Raw genomic sequence first — 22,863 nt, 5'->3', positions numbered from 1 at the left:
TGATGGTACGATGCCTAAGATATGTGGCTCACGCGAGATAGCACGGATCGTATCGGATCTCTGCAGAGGTAAGGTCAAATTACAGAACATTACAAAAACAAAAACGGGTATATATATATATATATATATATATATATATATATATATATATATATATATATATATATATATATATATATATATATATATAATCTACTAAAACTACGAGGTATAAAATGAACAACATACACGCGCTCAGCAATGAAAAATTATTTTTTCTTTCTCTTCTTGATTATTTTATTCCCAAAGTTAAAGTTTCTTCTTCTATTCTACATACATTACTTTCACATTCGATAAGGACTCTAAGCAGGGACGTCATGGGGGAGGGGGCAGGGGCATATGCTCCCCCTCCCCCGAATTTGCATGTGCTGTAAAATTGCTGTAGCCAATATACGAAAATTAACAAGCTTTCACGTGGAATAAATACAATCTTTTTAAGCAAGTTGGGGTTTCAGATAGCACACTAAAAAATCAACGTGCAAGTGTTTGCAAGCGAAAACAAAGGTTGCTGGATGGAAACGTATGGAAATGTGCTAATGGCCTCATTTCTTCCTACTATATATATATATATATATATATATATATATATATATATATATATATATATATATATATATATATATATATATATATATATATATATATATATATATATATATATATAAGCGTAGGTCATTATTTGTTAGTAGAATTGTAAATAATGTATCGCGGTTTATTTTAAGATACTACAGCTGATGCACCTTTTCAGGATAGACTGAGTTTATCAAATAATAATCAAAATGTGAAGAAATGCTGTGATATTCGTTCTGCTGACTAATACTGCCAAACTGAATAGACTCAGATCTTCCGGCGCATTATGCCATGGCATATCAAGGTTTATGCCTTGTGCAGTTGGACTCGACGAATAAGCGAATAGATACATTATATAAAAACGATTTAAATTTTTTAGCGTTAAGACAAAATATAGATGAAATGGGTTATATTTTAGTGTAACAATTGATTTAATGATGATTGTCGCACAATTAAGAGAGGATTTAATATTATGATTAACATTCATTACTCAATTTGTATCGACTTAATAATATTGAAACACCTGGTCCGACATTAAACACAATTAATTCAGGCAACAAACAAATACGGGATTTTTTTTACATAACGAATATTGATTAGATCGTTTTAAGTTATTATTTTATAAAATCGATACTCTGCAGTGTACAATTCTCTGGAACTCCTAGGTCATTATTCCGATATTTTCAAATTCCTGCTAAGGAGTAAAACAAGATAATCCTTTGTCACCCATTTTATTTGAGATACGTTTGTTTTGCTAAATGGGAATGCTAGGATTTTTGTGCTGTTGGAATGTATGCAGATGATACGATTATATTTACAAGGTCAATACAACCATTAAAAACATTAACAAACAAGTTAGGGCAGTTTTGTGATTACTGAAAAATTCATATCAATCTTGATGAAAAAGAGATTATGCTATTTAGGAACGAAAAAAAATCAGTTTCAGATTATGTGACTAAGAAACTAAAATTGTACCTTGTTTTGTGTATATTCGTGTTCTGTTGAGTAGCAATGGTTCGTGGAATCAAGCTCAGTAAATATTTTGTGGAGAAGAGTGTAAAGCTGTATTTTGATTAAAAACGGTAATCTTACGTTATGAGAGACTATCATTCTTTAAATGTTTCGTCTCATCAGTTCTGAAATATGGTTGTTTGTAATGTGTAGATTTCATTCCGCTGTTGACACCAATAGAATTCATACAAAATGTTCCAAACGTTGTTTGGCTGTGAAATATTCATTGGTTAATGCCGTTCTGTCTGGGGAACAAATATATGCTACCGTACTTTTTTCCTTACAGAGAGAATCTTAAAATATTGGACAACACTGATTGCTGATAGAAATACACTTGTCTAAGGAACGTATGACATATTACGCAAAAATCCAGATAATTGTTTTCTTACACCCTGTCTGGGCATTTACCATAAAAATTATTATGCAGGTTTTATGTAGGATTGAATACTATCTGGCTGAATGAAGAATTTCACTATTCGACTTCATCAATCTATGAAACAATGATTAAGAAAGTTGAAGTACCAAAATGTGCGTGCCATTATTTCAAGCAAATGTAAAGTAAAAACATATACTATGTTCAAACTGTCACTGAATTCAAAGTCATGCAAACGGTTGAAATTTTTTTATATAAAAGCGTTCACGAAACTTCGTATGGGATCATGTGATTTACTTAGTGAAACTGGACGGTATGATAAAGTTACAAGAGGAGACAGAATTTGTCATCTGCATGAAACAAATGCTGAAGAAGATGAAATTATGATTTTTCCCTTTATGGTAATCTTAGGAATAAATTCATACGTAGATATTTTAGATACACTAAATACTGACACATTATATGTGCAATCTGCAACGATAATAGTTATAAAGTGAACGATTTATAAAAATATACTTCTAATCGCATGAAAAGAGAACACTAACAATTTTTTTAGCGACAATCAATCAAATAGTTTAAATATTAATATTATTTTGAATATTTCTCATTATAACTATCGATAACGTCTTTCTTCTTTTGTGTACTTTATTTTGTCATTTCGAATCATCCTATCATAATCTTTACTTTTTATAGCTTCAGGACTTATGGTACTATAGGTTTTATGTGCCTAATATACTTTACACTACTTTAATACAGCGCACAAGAAATATAACCATGGCTAATGTAATAATTTTATCAATGAATATCCAAGTATTTACTCACAACACCTACAAAGATACGGTTTATTGCGTGCATTGCGAAATTTATTCTTTGCCATGTATTGGAAAGATATACAAAATATACATGCAAAAATGAACATTCCCAGAGGAACATATCAATAACAAAATACTGAGAGAGAAAATTACTATGGTTTTAAAATACGTAATAGAAATGAGGAAAAGCTAACAAGTTTCGTAAAATTCACAAATAATATATTTCCCAAGAATGCAAAGTGAAAATTGGAAATGAACTTACAATACTGATATTTAAATTGCAAATAGTCCAAAAAGTTCTATCAGTAGTCCTAATGAATGAAGTTCTAATTATTGTGCCTGTAGTCTTGAATGTACGAATGTACCAGTAGCATGATGTGTGACGATGTGCAAATAGTGTTACAATTAATTCCATTATATTAATTATAATTCAAAATTAATGTTTCCGCCCAAGAACATTATTGAAGAACACTTTGTATTTCCAATGAATAATAATTGAATAAAGATTCCACCCAAATCAAATACTGAACACATTAATACATGATTTCTGCTTCAGATGTTAACGCAGGAATGAGTAATTACTCAAGTTAATAAGTTAAAAAAACCCTATACCTGATTTAAGTCAAAATTAGCAATTTTCTGAAAATGCTATGTTTATTTAGTGGGATTTTCACTTCTAGAACATTCTAGGTTGTTTTACAAGATAAAATCTGTTACTAAAATTATGCTGAAGAATGTGGTATACATTAGGAACAAACAGATAATAATATTGAGGAATTCCTATTTCCCAGACTCAGACTAAGATAAATATGTTTGCATTAATAATAATCTGAATACTTATTTCACAAGCATAGAAAAATATTAGCTATGTATTATTTGTTTACCAACATAAACGTTACTGGTCAGGTAGAAAATGAAATTGATTTTGGACAAAGACATGTCCGAATTACAATTATACATAACATGTTATAATGGGGAAAAACTAACAAATACAAATTAAATATACATAACATACATACATACATACATACATACATACATACATACATACATACATATATTGTTAGGATCTCAGGTTTAGACTACATTCATGCATGCATGCATGCACACACGCACGCAAGCACGCACGCGCACGCACACACACACACACACACACGCACACACACACACCAGCTAGCTATGAACACGATCCGATCTTTCAACAATATATCATTCATATAAATTGAATATGTGTGTACATATTTGCGTATGTGTATTTGAAAGAGATTTGAATAACGAAAGGCAAAGAACGAAAGAAAATATATGCAACTACTTTCTCTCAGAATTCGGCTTCTCTCAAATCGCTGTACAACTCACCTGCCTTGATACCGACTTTGTCAATCAAAGTAAATATTACACACACACACACACACACGCACACACACACACACACCTACATACACACACACACCTACATACATACATACATACATACATACATACATACATACATACATACATGATGTTATGTTGGTCATTGGAGCAAGTTTGTCGGTATAAAAACCTCGGTTGCAATCGTTATTGTTAAAGAAAATCTCTCAGCAATGTTTTCCACTTTAAAAGATTTGTCCTTGATGGAACCCTTGCGGTGACGATTATTCGAACTTTGTTGATATTAATATCGACTACTTGCGCAGCGATAAGACAGTAACAATATGAAACTTCACGTGCGGTGACGATTATTCGAACTTTGTTGATATTAATATCGACTACTTGCGCAGCGATAAGACAGTAACAATATGAAACTTCACGGCCGACATACTCAAACTTAAGTGGAGCTGTAAATATTCGTGTCACATAAAACGTACCGATGAAGTCTTCTAATTTTCACATGCTTAACTTTCACGGCGTTGGAGGGTTCGTTGTCGCTTTCCAAGTTTTTAGTCTTTCCGATATTGCTGGAATCGGAAGCTATAACAGTAAGTATTGAATTAAGCAACGTTTTCCTTCTGCACATGCACACGGACTTTTTCCATCGGCCAGATAAGTACAGATTATGTTAGCTATTATTTTTCCAAAGTTTTAAATAGTCTTTTTATTTCTTATGAGAATTTGTCAATAGTGAGAACTTAAACATGAGGACTGGCTACTGGAACGTACTTGCGACAAAAGGCATTACTCAGCGTGGTCTGGAGGTATGGAAGCCCATAGCGGTTTTAAAATTCAGCGAGTGTATTTAGAAAAAGTAATTTAGTCGATCAGAAAAATGTATTATTATCGGCAGACGAGCATTCATTGCTATAAAGGACAATCATGAATAACGGCCATTTCCGTGCCCCTTCTCTAAATTTCTTCTTATGGTGTATATTACAAATTTGAGGTGGTTTTGATTTATTTCTGACTAATTTTATCATCGCGTTCTAATTGCCATGGAAACCGTATGTTAAGAAAATATTAACGAAGATTTCCACATTTTTCATCTTTTCCACGTATTCTGGTTAATTCTATCCATCATAAAGTATTCACTAAATTTAAAATGATATTATGTATTTTGATTATGTTTTTTTAAAAAGTTGAAAATTTGTTAAGAAAAGACCAGAAATAACCCTTCATGAATAAACTTACAAGTCAACATGAAACAATTTTAAGCTCCGTTGCGAACACAAGACAGTAACTGATGATATAAAAAATGGTGTGTTTGAAGCATTGTTTAATATCGTCGGCTGATACAAATCATTAGGAGACCTTTCTAGACGCTTCTGGGATCCCTTATTTGCCGAAAATATTGGTGCTTATCCATTGTTCCTGAACAGTAAAGATGTTCTTCTACAACATTTTTCCTTAATTTAGTGGCAACACACACATTGTTTTACATAAGACCTAAGCCTTTGAACATTTCTAAATTGGGTTGAGACATGTGGATTTATTTTGTCTTCCTTGTTTTAAACTTATTGTTAAAGCTAGTATCATGAGAATGCTATTTATTGATTATATAAGTCGTACGCATTTGCTCGTTCACGAAGCAATGTCATCTCGTACTGAAGGTCTATGTGCACCGCAACTCGTTTCTGTCCATATAAAGGTGCCAGCATAAGAAGAAAAGAAGAGAAAAGAAAGAAATACAATACTTACCTCCAGGTTTCTTTGTATATTAAATGTTGGATACATAGGGTTACACTAATTTATGATGTTATAACTCAGTAGTTTATTATCGTCAACATTTTCATGCTTTTCAATGCATATTAAACTATTATTATATAGATTGAATCTAAAAAGACTTTATTTTGTGGAACATATTTTACATATTAATCTTTAAAAGTGGAAGAGTATATAGCACACGTGTTTCAACCGTGATTTATACCTATAACGCTGAAGTGAATTCTTTTGTTTGTACTTTTGCTCAATACTGTCAATGTGGTGGGACTGGAAGAACGTATCAAACGTATTCATCACCTCGTATTCTTAAAATGTTTTAAGCAAAACTAAAACCCAAGCTCAAAATGAGAAACCTTAAATTGTAGCTGTGTGGGGTAGGCAGCAGCTACATTGGGGAATTAGCTGGTAGAGCAAACAAACAAATATCTAGGCTACATATTTCTTTAATGGTTTCTTTTCACCGTACCAAATTCAAATTCAAAAGCTCTCTCTAACCATCTCTCTCTCTCTCTCTCTCTCTCTCTCTCTCTCTCTCTCTCTCTCTATATATATATATATATATATATATATATATATATATATATATATATATATATATATATATATATATATATATCACAGCCTAGTGGACTTGCCAGGAGACATCATGATATCATATTTCTATAACTGACTTGATTGTGTCTGGTACAGAGATCTGTGTTTCCTAAATTAAACTAAACATTTGATATATCACTAATTCACTAATGAGTTACCCAGAAATTGATCTGAAACCATTTAAATGATTATAATATGTCTGATCAGACTCTCACTCACTTTCAGCCTCACCCTCAAAATATTAATGTTAAATAAACGTAGTTTATGTGTACGGGCTGGCAAAGATTGTCAGAGTTCAAGTATAAAATATCAAGTTCTTTTAAATCTATATATAAGTTACTATTACTAATTAGAGAAACTTAATCTACTATCTTGTCTCTAATATTTGTCTCTAATATCATCAGCATTTTCAAACTGTAAAACAAATCATATGTCCTCTAAATAATCAATTAATTAATTTGCATAAACACAAAAGCCTGTTCTCACTTACATAGACCATAGAGCAAGACCTGTTAAACAAATGATTAATGTCCATAAGGTAATGGGGTGAGTGTGTTGTAAAGATTCTGCTTGTATTGTTTTGGGACTGCAGAAGCAGAACTATTTTTGAAATGTGGATTCTATTGAACATGACTATGTACAAGACTAGAAAATAGGAAAACAGTAAATCATATAAAAAATCCCTACTACATGTATTATAACTTTGATTAAAATAAAATTAGATTCGTAGAACATTCAGGATCTTCTGAACTTCTCTTTTTCTATTAGCATGATAAATTCAAGTACGTTGATTTTCTCTGTATTCACTATGTGAGCTTTCTTTTTTTCACTTTATTCTTTGGGTTCTTGTTTAAATACAATCTTTTATGCTCCTCTCCAGTGAATATCTTATCAGAAAATAAATGTCATTTATTTGATGTATAATGTTGAACATTGCAAGGTCTCTAAGTCTTACCGATAACATTAAATGAAACGAGTACTAGTGTCCCAATACATGTAGTTTTATCAAGCCCATGTTGACACACTTGCCATGTGACGAGTTCAAAGGCCTATAAATTTTGTACTTTAGAACCGAAATACGTAATCTATTCCACTTGAGAGATAAACACCGTACATTAAGGATACATATATAATCTTTCACGTGCAAGTAGTGTTGTATTCCAGGAAGAAGGTACAAGGGAGATCTGATATAAGCACCCTAACATTAAATAAATTTGTCTAAACCTTCATTTTAATATACAGAGTGCATAACATTGCCTATATCCAAACCCACCCTCATTATTTCATGGTGTCTACTCAGCTAAAACATTCTTAATTTTGTGGACGAAGCTTTAGAACTTGTCCAGGAAATATCTTCCACTTCATTTTCGACAGCATGATTACACATTTGAACTTAAAATCCTTGCAAAATGAGGTGTTATAATGCACATATCTCTTTTAATTAATTTCTTCTGAACGTGGTTGGGGTAGTGGTGGGAGGAGATTGCTAGTGGACATCAAGAATTGTGATTCTGAGATTGTAGGGGTATGAAATTCACGTATAATTATGAACTAGCACACATTTTGTAGCTTTTTCAGGAATGTTTGAAAGCTGAAATTCCGATATTTATTAGACATATTTTATCCAAAGATTGTTACATGTATTTTATTCATGCACCTAAACGTAATATTATGCGAATACTGTAGGTTGAATATAGTGTTTGACGAAGATATATCTTTCCTATTAGATACAGGACGCCATGCTGGGTAAAGGATGAGCGTTGCAATAAGGATGGCGTTATTTTGTGGTGTTTTTAATTACATTATTGGCCATATCTTGCCTGGAAGGGGGTGAGGGTGGGGGGCGAAGAGAGGTAAATGCCGTTTCTATGGACACACTAACGGTTTATTCAGCTATCATGGGTATAGCCATTAATATGCAAAAAGTGCCGTTCAAAGACATGTACGTTACTATCTGTACTAGTGACATTCAAATATTAGTAAAATAAACAAGAAAAACCCTTTTGATATTCACACATGGTTCTACTGTGCAGCTGTGAAGCTGACATCTAACTTCTTTTCAGCAATCCATTTTTTTAAAACTGGCCCTTTTAATACATTTTCCTAAAGTGTACATTTTGTTTTTATAGTTTTGGAGAAATGAAGTAGCGTATACATATTTCGTATACAGCAGGCATAGTGTATACTTTATTACTTTATTATACACGTGAAAACAATCCTCTTCTAGGGTACTCCACGGAAGCGCTGTAAAGTGCAGGCCCAATTTTTAATACTGTTAAAACTTTAGGATATATCGACTGAATAATATGTTCTTAATATTTTGCCTTTGACCTTATGGTATGGATAATTACAAGCTCTGTGTGTGTGTGTGTGTGTGTGTGTGTGTGTGTGAGGAAATGCATTACAGTAAGGTCAGCCATGATGTTTAATTTCCCTGCTAAAGGTTTGTCTCATAACATAACTGTATATAAAACGTTAAATACTTTTCTTGTACTTCATATGCAAGCAACAATCATATATTGATGTTCCTATAGATTATGATATATGATATCCATTGTGTGATCAACTGGCAGTGTTGGGGCACGTTAAAAATAAAATATTACGTATTATACACGCCGATCAGTTTGTGGTTACTTTTTTACGAATATTATTACAATAACAGTTGTGTCCCCCCACCCAAAAGAAAAGCCCATCTAAAACGATTCATTAAAGTAGAAAGTCCGTTAAATTATCCATGTAGATATTTACATTTGAGTGTTTTTTAAGCAAGGGATGTGAAGAACAGAGTGATCAAATAAATAAATAAATAAATAAATAAATAAATAAATAAATATATATATATATATATATATATATATATATATATATATATATATATATATATATATATATATATATGTACTCGCGTATACACCCATTCGCATCTAAGCCGACCCCACCAAACTGTATAGGTATAAGCACTAAAAAGTGTACGCCCCGCTAATAAGCCGACCTACAACTCCGAGACATCACAAGATGCATGCAGTAAGTTCTAAATGCATTTATTTAGGCAAACTTATATTAACAAATATTACACGTATACTTCTCTCGGGGTTGGCATGTATGATTATTAAAAAGAAATGGTATAATAAACTTGCTTGGAAAACAATTTATGTAAGTTTCTGTTTTCTTATTGTTTCGGCCTGATTTGATTTGTGTATAACTTGATTGGATGATGACAAGAATTGAGCATTCGCGGTTTGCTGTCGCACAACCTCTTCTTTTTGACTCGATAGTTGTTTGCGTTATTGTATTGAACATTTTATATCAGTGCACCAGTACATACGTTTTTATTTTGGCTTGAAATTGTAAATACTTAACTCATTAAAATGTGATCCCAGTATGACAACACAGCGAACAACAATACGGTTTGATTCAATGCTCAAAATTAGGCTACTGAGCGTATTGACATAATGGCGCCACCGCATGTACATTGTTGCATAAAGTTCATTCTGAAAGAAGAACATGCCTTGGAGTCGAATCATGGGCACCACTGCAGTAAACTTTAATGATATCTCCAAAATACAATAATGAAGTTTCAGAAATAATGCTTCGAAAATTATGCAAAAAATACCGTAAAACTGGGTTGTAGTTTGCTTTGATGTAAGCGACCTTACACCATCCCTGTCAACCCTCACACCTGAAGGAAAAAAAACGAAAAGAATAAAAAAAAAATCCCTATGTTTGGAATCGTTCCACACCTACCTCCTGATTTCATAATATCTCATGATTTTTGCAGAGAACATCCGATTATTACACTTTGTCTTCGATTTTCATTTCTCCTAAAACAAAATGTCCTACACAAACCATGTCACATGAAACTTATTATAAGTATGGCAGTTTATGAATTTTTGTATGATATAGATGATAATTGTATAGAATACAACGAATAGCAGAGATGAATTTAATACTTTGCAGTTTTAACGAAACAACCTTCTCTTTGGATTCCGTGAAACTGTTTTGGGCCATTCGAGCCTCAGCCCCTTGGAGGGAGTCTTGTTTCCATCGAGGAGGCATTCATGATGTGATACAGATGCATTTCTACTTATTTGAAAGCAAAGTGGTTCCACCATTATCCAATGTCAAAGACTTTGTTTATATTACACCATAGTAATATTTACAGTACATACTTATGTAGATTCCATGTTGTCATTTTATATCTATCATATTTACAGTATATATTTATGTACATTCCATGTTGTCATTTTACATCTATCATAATATTATTTATAACAAATGAGGTGTGGTGTACAAGAAAATTTATTGTATATAATTTCCTAGAAATGGAAAGGATTTATTTGTAGTTTATTACTCTTGTACAGGCTGTGAAATCATTCTATAAATACCGAATAATAAAATTGACAATATAATCTTCGCATCATCAGCCTAACATGAAGTTTTCATGAACACACACCAGCTCACGGAGGTGCTTTTTAACTGTTCAAAGCATACAACATGAAACTTATTGTAAGTATGGCAGTTTATGAATTTTGATATGATATAGATGATAACTGTCTAGAATACAACACACAGTGACCTGTCTAGAATCGTTATCTGCATAATATTCATTGTTTTATCATTTTTTTAAAATTCAGCTTCGTTAAACCTCTGGAGAGTATTGCCAAATGTTAAACCCTTTCCTTTCAACGTTTGCCAGAGGATAGAAGAACTGAACCTTGGTAAATATAATTTCTCCATAGCAAGGCACTAACTTTCTCTTTCCACTGTAATGATAACAAATGTTCTAGCACGCTTATTTCCTCTCCATATCGTAAATTGATCATATCTCTAGAATCAAATATTTCAGAACATTGATGCCCACAAAATGTTCTTGATTTAAATTGTTATACATTATAAGATATTCCCTCGTGAATTTATCAAAACATTTATGTAGAAGAGAAATAAGGAAATTAAATATACAATAATAGACTTTAAAATGAAGATATGCTTGCAAATAACCACACAAAAATGTAGTTTTTGTTTTCGTCATCTTTGATTCATGGCTTACAAAAGATGATCTATTAGCATAGTTGTCACCATAGTTATGTTGCGAAAAAAAAAAGACAAACACCGGCCATTATCATGGTATGTTGCCTCCATCTGTCATAAATGCTGTCTGTATATTACTAGAAATCATTTAATATGAAGTTCATTGTTACGTTATGAAAATGGCACAAATATAACACACATAAGACCCCAACCTCATGTTTTCTCCGTGAATCCACGTCCTTGACACTGGGGACCTTAAATAAGAAGGAAACCCTAATAATTTCACTAATTGGCATAGCTAATGTCTTTACAAAATGAACACGTTATGTCACACTTGGGTGTCCATACTACCACCGTAGGAAAATAGTAACACTGTATACATTTTATTTGTCAGCACACAACGGTCAAATTACAATGGTCTCAATTTCTTTTAGAAGTCATCTGCTTCAGAGACAAAATGTGCTTTTTGTCATGGATTTTGATGTGCTGAATTCAAAGGTGACAATTAAAACAACATATTGGCTACTGTTTCCAAGATATTTGAGTTTTTACATTTTACGTCTATCTATATTGTGTAGATAGTAGTTTTAATCATAAACTGTAAACTTAGGTTGCTTTACATGATAATATTTCACCTGTCCTGTTAATGTAACACTTTTAAAAACAGAAAAATAAATAAATAAGAATAAAAATAAATAAAAATAAATAAATAAATAAAATGTATTATAAGACAAAAGGCAAAATACTGTTGACAAAGTTATTCATCAAATCCAGCTTGATGTGCAAGAGTGATAACAAAACCTTCCTTGTTTGAACAAGTGGTGGATGCTGAAAACTTTTCCTCCCAGGTTCCAATGACTATTGGAGTGGCTAATCTCTATTTATGTAGTAGGAATCTCTTGCACGACTCTCGTAATCGCAGAGAAAACAGCAGTACTGTGTGTATCCAGTCTGCAGACCAAGCAAAAAAGCAAGACCTTCAAATAGCAACAAAGGTGCCACTGATACTTGGTCATAGTTTATACACCTCGAAAATTGTTTCATGTTTTCAAAGGTTTCCTTCATATAGACTGCATAGCCAACTTGAATTGATGGCAAAATATTTAAGACTCGTCTTCGAGGAATCAATGAACAATCTCCACTCATCTGGATCATGAACTATGTTGAGGGCTGCCATCACACCATCGATGTTGTTGCAGGCTTCAAGATCACCTTCCATGAAGAAGAATGGGAAAAGATCCTTTTGACGGTCACGGATCATAGAAACCCTAACATCACCTGCCAGGAGATTCCACTGCTTTAGGCTGGAGCCCAATAGCGCTGCCTTACTCTTGGATAGTTCAAAATCCCTGACAAGATCATTCAATTTCACTTTGTGTTATGATGTGCGATTCAGAGGAGGAGGATAGGAGAAAATATGGGTCATGTGACATTGATGGTTCAGGACTAAAAGTTTCATCTTCTTTCTCCTTCCTTTTCCTCGTCTGAATCGTGTGAGAATGATTCTAGTGCATCAGGAACAAGTTGTCCTTCTCCGTCGGGTACTGGGCGTATAGCTGATGGAATGTTTGGATAGTGCACAGTCCACTTTTTCTTCATTGACATACCGTTTTCAACTGGAGGCACCATGCAGAAGTATAATTGCTGATATGATCTGTTTGCTCTCTTCAAATCATTGGCACTGTAAAATGCATAGATTTCCTTTTCCTGTTCAACCACTGGCGAAACTGTGTTGCACAAATGTTGCAGCATATGTGTGTGGGCACCCCTTGTCCTGATTTCCAATTTTGCAACCAAAATAAAGGTAATAAACTTTCTTAACCATAGTGGTTATACTGCGTTTTTGTGATGCAAAAGTCACTTTACCACAAACATAGCAGAAGTTATATGTATTGTCCACACAAGTACGAGGCATCTCTGCTCACTTTGGTTAAACAGAAATGTGTCCCTTTGCAAAATCAAACACTGACCAATAAGAAAGCACGACACTGTATGATTTCAAGAACTGATATAGGACAATTTGTTCAGCAGAGTGATGTAAGCTTAAATTTGGATTGCATCATCCATGACTTCTAGGAATAACATGATGCAGTTCATATCATGTATGACGCAATTCCAGCTTTAAATTGCGTCCTTCATTGTTTTATCTAAAAAGCATGTACTGTTCAAACCCAGTCAAAAAATTATTCATAAATTTAGTTAAAGATGTATTTTAATCATTTCTGGTTTAAATTGAGGTCCCTTCTATTTATAACTCACTTATCCTCATTCATTCCTACGTCAAGGGTCGTATATACTGACCCAGTATCATATCTTTAAAACCAAAGCCAATCAACAATTTTAAGCATCATTGACCCATAATTAGTAAAGTATGACTACATTTATTTCGTAAGCAGTTTGGCTGTAGACCAGTGCAATTATTATAAACGCTTTGACAAAAATTAAAATACTGCATTGCGTTATGTATCTTATATTGATTATTTCTTTAGCAAATTTATAATATGAGATAATTACTGCTAATAGAACATATATTGCATTCTGGTACTTTCACAAAAGTAAAACATTAATAAACTGCCACAACAACAAACATTTTTAAAACTTTGCCAAATATTGACGAAATTTAACACATTTGCATTCAGGTTAAATTTACACTTTAATAAGGTATTGGTTAACTTTCACATTTTACACGTTTGTAAAAAGATTCCCATTTAATTCTTTCCAGCAAAATCTCCCTACTTGAAATAAGTGCATATATATATATATATATATATATATATATATATATATATATATATATATATATATATATATATATATATATATATATATATTGTACTTATACACTAGTTTTGTATAGTAAACTGGTTGATTTCTCGATTGTTAAAGTGGTCAAATGAATACAAACACAGTCTCATCCACACTGGTCCCAAACTTTTCGACAGATGATTTTGGGGAAAATCTCACTTCCCAAACATGTCATTTGACCTCATTCAGCCTCGTTTTGCGTTATCATGAAGTAACGTTTGCAATGAATTTTGGTGAAAAGGCGAATAATTTTGCTTTACTGCTATATCTGTTGCTTGAATCTTTGAAATATTTGTAATTTGCGTTACGTGTTTATGAGGGTGAAACAATAATGCGCGTTTCTGCAAATTGCATTACTAGGAGCCAGATTTTACTGGAAGAAAATGATGGACTTTAAGTAATCCTAGAGTGACAGGAAGTAGGATCACAATTAGAAGGATAGTTCATATGGTGGATCAATGATTACATTGATTAACCGTTATAGATGATGTTTCACATGCAATGAATGCTGTCTAGCGATCTAATTCTCGTACTCATGTTTACAGTACATATAAACATGCTGAGGGTGCCATTCACAATATATAGTCAATACTGTGAAATGGTTTCCACTGAAGAGCATATTTATCCCTAAAATCAAGCTGCATTGGTCTTAGTAGGATAGGATGTATATAACTTGGAAGGAAAAAAACTTATGTGGTTACTATGTAAGTACAAATACATATCCTATATTACTTCACCGTCTCCAGCATGTATTTGGCATTCATGATACAGCCTTACTGTGGTTCAAGTCCTACTTGGTGAACAGGACACAAATTGTATCTGCAAATGGAATACACTCCAGCCCAGTTGATCTATGTTGTGGTGTTCCACAGGGGTCTGTTCTTGGACCTGTTCTCTTCATTCTGTACACTCAGTCGCTCTCAAGTGTCATAGATCATCATCCAGTGTCTCACCAATTGTACGCTGAGGACACCCAAATATACAAATCTAGCCACCCAACTGAAGTTGATGCTACCATCCAAGCTGTAGAGAGGTGCATTTCTGATGTGAAATCATGGATGATTTGTAACAAGCTGCAGATGAATGATGATAAAACTGAGGCCATTCTGATCACAACACAAAGACTTTTTCATTCACATCCTTTACCTCAAACAATAAATATCAGCAACGCCAACATTAAATTCACACAATCAGTACGAAACCTAGGTGTTACTCTGGACAGTATTCTCACATTGCACCAACATGTCATGAACATATGCAAGGCTGCATATCTTGAGCTGAGACGCATCAGCTCAATTCACTAATATCTTTCAGTTGATGCCACTAAAACACTTGTGTGTTCATTAGTACTTTCAAGACTGGACTATTGTAACTCAATTCTGTCTGGTTCATCTCAATATCTACTCCAGAAACTTCAAAAAGTTCAAAACACAGCTGCTCGGATCCTACTTAGAGTACCACGATCAGAGCACACCTACCCGCTGCTCTGTACCCTACTCTGGCTATCCATTCGATCCAGAATCAAACACAAAATTTGTTCTCTGTGTTACATTTCACTGTCGGACTCTAGTCCAACATACCTATCTGACCTCACCCATGTATACACACCAGCAAGATACTTAAGCTCCTCTTCTGACAATCGTATACTCATTATTCCCACTATGAAAACAAAGTCATATGGACAGCGTTCTTTTGCATACCAGGGCCCAGCAACATGGAATGAATTGCCCATTGAACTTAGACACAAAGACACAGTGATCACATTCAAGCGGGCTCTAAAATCTCACTTATTTCGACTGCAAGAACAAACTTAAAGACCTAATAATGTTTCCTACCTGAAATATTCTCAGCATGTTTTTTATTATTTGTAATGTTTTTCTAATTTCATGTTGTTTGTTTTTGTAATAATATTATTATGTTTCTTATCTTATAGGTGTTGTCTAATGTTGTAAAGTGCTTAGAGCTTCTAAAGATTAGGCGCTATACAATGTCCTCATTATTATTATTATTATTATTATTATTAGAAACGCGGAAAGTTTGTTGGCATTGTTCTAGTTTCAACAGAGATGCATCCAATCGCCACGTTTCACGAATCTAATTAAAAAGACACATCAAAATGTGAATAAATTCACAGAAATACGAAGTATAGGTCACATATACTACTTTTCACAATAACTATGTCTTACTTATCAAAATGGATTCCATCAAACAGTCTCATTATTCTAGGAAGGTGTGTATTCTTATCGCTTGCCAAAAGCTCACGTGGTGGTGAGTTAACTTAACACAAATAAACAAAGCAACTAAAATATGATATATAGGTTTCTATACTGTATACTATACTAGGTACTAACAGATATGCATATTTTGTGTGAAAAGGGCCTGATAAATAAGAGCAAATTAAAATTTAACTCATTGCTGTGAAGAATAAAATATGGGTCACAATGACTTGCCTCTTCAGCAAGGGAGCAGTGCTCATTAATATGAACCCCTTCACGAAGTTCAATACGTCTGGACAGGGCAGTGCGTACATCACATACATAAGACATAAGCTAGCTAAACGTAAAAACTTAACCTAAGATAGCACAATATGAAAAAGTGACCTTCATTTTTATGCGTTTATGATGTAAAAGGAAGTTCATACAGTCATCAGATTTGATGATTTGATGATTCTATCATAAACCATTCAATACATGATTTAACCCCAGACACTGAAGCATGAAATCTGGATCACAGTGACCTGTCTTTTGTGATGGAGTATAGTATTTATTAAGACGGGTCATTTATCAAGTTTCATGATAGCACTATATATACAGACTACAAAAAGCATTTTGGCCAGTAAAATTTGAAATAAAGGTCACAGTGACTTTCCTTGTTGCAAGATTGTGATACTATCAAATAGGCATGCAATCATTTAGTTTGATGATTTTTGCGTGACCAGAACTTAAAAAAAAATTCATGCAATACACATCACTGAACCCAGGTAAGTGAAACGTGAAGTATGGGCCACAATGACATTTTGTTTTTTTTGTAACGAGGGTGGCGTTCTTGTCAGGATTTATCATTTTACCATATTTCATAAATTCAAGTATAGTAGTATAATAAATTTGTAGTATGCACATTTGGTTATAGCGTCCCATTTTAAGGAATTCTTAGATTTTTGTGATCACTTGTCTGATTATTGGAATTCGGTGCAATGGAAATATGCGTTAGCCCGAAATAATTGGCCATTTACTAGAAGCAAACGTCACGGAGTGAAGTGTTAGTGACTTTCATGATGCCATGGTTCACAGGTAGTGAATTCTGGTCAAAACCGAATGAGTGTCCCTGTCTTACCATAGTCCGTATGTGGTGTGACTGCAGTGGCAGTCTTTAAGATAGGAAACCGGTAAATTACATAAAGAATAAATAAGAAATTGGCAAATGTGATGTAGTTATGCTGGCAAAATGTGCCTGGAAACCGTGGATTGACTAGCTTAAGGTGGCGTGGTTAAAATAGTTCCCTGTGTTAGGGGATAGTTGTATAGTTTCTACGGCGTGAACTGCTGACGGTACGGAAACCTGATGAAGAGAAACCATGCAGATGTGCAGTTGATAGATATTTAGCAGATTGTGAGTTCTATGGTCTTGCATTGATTACAGTAAAATTTATGTATAGAACGGACACGTCGGGATTTCCAATTTACAACTGAAGTTGTATGGAAGTCTTTGGAAATTTGGGGTGAACTTATGACTTCTAGCGGAAATCGCGCCAGGGATTGACACCGCTCGGTCAAGTAAAGACCTCTGGCGTGTAACAGTAGTATCTATGTATGGTGTGATAAACATGAGCCAAGTTACCCCCTCCCCCTTAACTAATGCCATGAACCAAAGTGGAAATAATGGTTACTATCTCGTCAAACACATCTGTTGCAAATGTATGTCGTGGCGATTTCCTTAAAAATATTTTCCTAATGTATCATGTCATATTACGTGTTCAATTTGTATTTAATCTTGTGATTTTGGTTTGGCATTATCAATCAAGTATTCTGCATCCATCTTTAGTCTGATTTATAATTTGTTTTATTAATTTATCTACCTTAGAAACAGTTTGGATTTATTGAGCCATTTTCCACGAATGCAATCATTTTTCACCACATCTTCATGGACTGTATGTGTGTACGGTTGACCGTTACTGGTTTGAAAGTAAAACGTACCAAGGCTACATTTGCCTTAGCTGGAGCGCTCTTAATATGTATTTCGCATGATTGTTCGGATTTGTTTTCCAACACTTCTTGTGGGTTCCACTTAAACAGAGCACGTATTTACCTGGGGCCCAGATGTCAAACATCAAGATTACTGTAGATTTCAGTATAATTAACACACTTGCCGCCATTTGTTATCAGACGTCATAAATGGGGCACACTTAGGTATTAACAGCTTTTGGGGTGAAAAGACTAATGGTCGGATTTACTGGGGCTGAAATTGTGAATTTGTTTTCCGCAAATTAAGTAGAATTTTATTGACCTTTATAGGTAGACTGCATTTAAGGTATGTATTCATCCTATTGATTTAAAAGTCAAGAGATCAAAGATTAAGGCTAGTGAAGCTGAGTGTTAGTTTGGTTTTCCTAAGATAAATAGCTGCTGCCGGAAACCAAATATAATCCACTTCATATTTGGACTAAGCCTGGATTGAAGTAGCTGTGGTTTGATTTTAAAGTTCATATGCTAAAAGTCAACTTTTGTTGGAAGTGAAAATGTTTTTTTTTTCTTTCGTTAAATGTTTATTTCTCGCACTATAAGGCAAGATTCTTGCAGCCATTATATATCTTAAAAAAATGGATTTGCGTTAAACCATTCATGGGTCAAAACTTTAAAGTCAAGGTCACTACAGCTGCGATTGCGATTTGTAAATAGGGCATGATCAGTTTTCTGAATTTTTTTTTTGTTCTTCTCTTATTTTAACCCACTTTAAGGATGTGCTGCATTTGAGAGAAGGAAGCACCTATTAATATTTAGGGGTCCAAATGCAATAATCAGCTTCGAAGTAACAGACCAAGAGCCAAATTGTCTTTTCGCGTTAAATTTAAGTATTCTGTTATATTTACCATTCTGCACAGGATGATTTTAAACTATCCTGAAATAACTTGTCGGCTGTTATACACCATACAAACTTCAAGATGAAAAAAAAAAACATTTTAGATATGTATGATTTTGTTACATTACAAATGCAGAAACGAGTTGTGTTTTTTATTCAGAAGGTAAACATCACCATATTCTGCTCATGTGACCAAATTACAATTTCAGTGAAACTTTTGGACTTCATTATAATAATTTGCATTCGTTTGACAGAACGTTCAAACAGTATGAAAAATATAGATTGATTTCATGAAAGTGTTATACTAATCTTAAATAGAATATGCTTTATTTATATTCATTATTGATTTCTTTTTCTCATATTGACAGCTGGAAATAACAATAGGCCTTAATTCTAAGACACGCTTTCTTTAATACCAAACATGATTTGAATGTAGCATGACATTATTTTCGTTTATAATATCTTTTAGGATCAAGATGGCAGATCCATTTATAATCGACATGAAGCATGTCTCAAAGCTTCTGTCAAAGGAATTGCACTTGAGTAGGATTAATAACAATTTCATATCGTTGGCCAGGACAAGGGCCAAAATATTTGATTTTATGTTCTCTTGTTTCGATGAGCTGCAATATATACACGGAGGAAGTGTGTCTGAGGGAACAAAAACAGACAAAAGTGACGTTGATCAGATGCTTGTGTTTTCAGATGTAACTGTATGTACAACAGAAAGAGATACAGCGAACATTGCAGGTCATGTCTTTATGCTCGACACAAGTGCAAGTCGTCCTGGATATGGTAGGCTTAGGTTGGTCAAACCAGAGCATACAGAACAACAGGCATTTGACATGATGAATATAAACATCCATGAAGCTCTAGAAACTTCAAATGACGGTATATATTTATCCAATGAAAAGTTTGTAAAAATAATTATATCTAAAAGAGTATTTAAAAACCATCCCGGTGAATTTTTTAGGCATGATCCATGCCTGTCAACAGAATTTGGACCCGATGTAGGACCAAAATCACTTGATATCTCCCATGCATTCGTATGTGATGACTGGGCTCATGAAGCAAAAGAATGGATCACACGAGAGCGCCACTGCGACTGGCCAACAAAAGAAGACATTGATAAGATTAGCAAACTAAAATGCCATGCAGTTCCGGTTGGTGATATCAGATCTAGTGTCAGTTCCTTAGAGTGGCGTATCTCTTATTTACTTGGAGAAAGAGAGCTGGTTTGGAGCTTCAACGACACACAAGTTCAATGCTACGTGATGCTTAAAAAGCTTCTGAAGAAATACATTGATCCAATCGCCCCTGATCAGCTGAGCTCTTACCATATGAAGACAATTGTTTTCTGGCAATCGGAAGAAACAGGTCTTTCTATGTGGAATGAAGAGAATCTTGTACACTGTATGATAGAATGTCTCAAGATGCTGGCGCTCTGCTTAGAACAAGGAGTGCTGGAACATTATTTCCATAGAAAGAGAAATTTGCTGCAATATAAGTTCGAGATGGAGTCAGAAAAAGACTCAGTGTTACAAACAATAACAGATTTTCAAAGGAACCCTGTGCCATATGTACTGGAGTGTTTGCCTGAATCTAAGTCTAGAGGCCTCCTTTTGGAATTTTGGAATAGCTATGAGGGATGTCTCTTTAAATTTATGGAGTCCACTGAAAATATATCTTATCTTAATGATGAATTTGAGGAAACTAAATTCATAACCGATGTAATGCACCGTTACATTATACTTTTCGGCCTTTTCGTGAATATCGCATCTGACCTCCAGCCTCTTGACGAAGCTTTGCAACAGTTGAAAGCAATGGAAGAAACCCACCTGAGAGATGTAGACCCCTATATCTGGGAAAAGACTCAGGAATTCTTTAAATATCGTGTCGGAATGGGATTGTGGAAAAGGTCCCTTAAGACGGACGAAGATCCAGAGAAGCATCGTCAACTAGCAGAAACCTTAATGATTTCAGCTTGTGATATAGATCCCATGTCTGGACCATTATATCTTGCCACATATTTTCTGGCTACTGGCCAATTCTCCAAGTCAATTAAACTTGTCCAAGCAGTCATATTGCAAGAAGGACGTCTAGGTTACTCGGGTTCATGTTTAGCTACAGTTGGTATTGAATTAAAAGGGGATGGAAGAGCACTTCAGGTGTCTTATGTACCAACTTATCCGTCTTCCGAACTAAAGATCATACCGGCGTACGATGTTGTTTTCGCCGCAAGTGATTTACCATGCGTTCCTTACCCAATGAAATTTGAATGCGCTGTGCTTTCTGGTAAATTACTTGATACGTTTGAAATACATCCTTGTGTCTATGCATATTTTTTGCTCTGTGTTGGTCATTCACTGTTAAGCAACATGGAAGCTTTTAAAAGTTCTTTGCATCATTTTGAGCAAGCAGTTAATGAGACAAGTGGTGCCGCTTCAAGATACAGAGGTTTGAACCTACTTGGTTACTGTCACATTCTTGATGACAACCCAGAAAAGGCAGTAATGTGTTTTCTAGAATCCTTACAAGAAACATATAATCTTCAAAGCGTGGTAAATGCTGCGTTATATCACATGCTCATTCTTCTGTTCACGTTGATGGAAGTAAACAAAACAAATAAAGACGAAGTTTTGTACAGAAGAATATGAAAACCCACTTTCATATTTAGTTGTTATAATAAATCATTAACCTACTTAAGATTAATATCAAGAAAATCACACAGTTTCTTTAAAAATATATTGAACAGCTTTGACTAGTTTATAATTTAGATCATACAATAATTGATATGAACCTTTATTTAGCAGGTCAATGCGTCAGTACAATTTTGAAAATTAACTCCTGAGTAGGTCTGCATGACGGTCACACTCTAAAATAAAATGACATCATACTGTTGTATGCGCCTCTCCACAATTTCATGACGACAATTTATTATGTGGTTACTAATTAAAGAAATATGTAAAACACTATTTGTAATTCTTTTTTCTCGTTGTGCGGTATGTTAGTATACAAAAATGTGACGTCCAAGGAAACAATCAGTGCATCTGGCAGTAATGGTTCGCTTGCTTTGCTTTTTATGAGGTAATCTGTCGTGTCCTGAAGATATTATGATAATTTGTGGACAAGTGGTCTCCTAAAATTATCCAAATATTCTGATATCCTTTCTGTGGGATTCCCGTTTTGTAAAGTTTTGCAAACACAACGGTTTTTGTGTTTTATTTGTTTGTCTTGTCTGTTTTGTATTTGCATTTGGAAAAGTCTCATTGAGAGTAGAAAGCGCTTAGGCTAATTAGATACTAGTTTTGCACTGTTTGTTGCATTTATCTTAATCAATCCCTGACACACGTGATCCCTTGCTGAATCCAATGTACTTGAAAGGATGTTATTTGCCATATGATCTGTATTCTCTCTCTC

General features: G+C 34.0%; 1 protein-coding gene across 1 annotated transcript; it reads left to right on the top strand.

The window, feature by feature from the left end:
* Positions 1-4,510: 4,510 nt before the first annotated feature.
* Positions 4,511-22,415, top strand: LOC149774609 (uncharacterized). The gene is made up of 3 exons (XM_089945119.1): positions 4,511-4,763; positions 11,169-11,252; positions 19,913-22,415. The coding sequence occupies exon 3, from the start codon at positions 19,920-19,922 to the stop codon at positions 22,098-22,100; it is 2,181 nt and encodes a 726-aa protein (XP_089801245.1). The 5' UTR covers positions 4,511-4,763; positions 11,169-11,252; positions 19,913-19,919; the 3' UTR covers positions 22,101-22,415.
* The last annotated feature ends 448 nt before the right edge of the window (positions 22,416-22,863 follow it).

Source organism: Sinohyriopsis cumingii, unplaced genomic scaffold, assembly GCF_028554795.1.
Source record: "Sinohyriopsis cumingii isolate HCF-2022 unplaced genomic scaffold, ASM2855479v2 utg000198l, whole genome shotgun sequence".
NCBI lineage: Eukaryota > Metazoa > Mollusca > Bivalvia > Unionida > Unionidae > Sinohyriopsis > Sinohyriopsis cumingii.
The sequence above is the reverse complement of the archived record's forward strand: the minus strand, read 5'-3'. Positions and strand labels throughout refer to the sequence as shown.

Excerpts from the sequence above, each read along its gene's own strand:
- LOC149774609 (XM_089945119.1), top strand. The coding sequence starts at position 19,920 with ATGGCAGATCCATTTATAATCGACATGAAGCATGTCTCAAAGCTTCTG.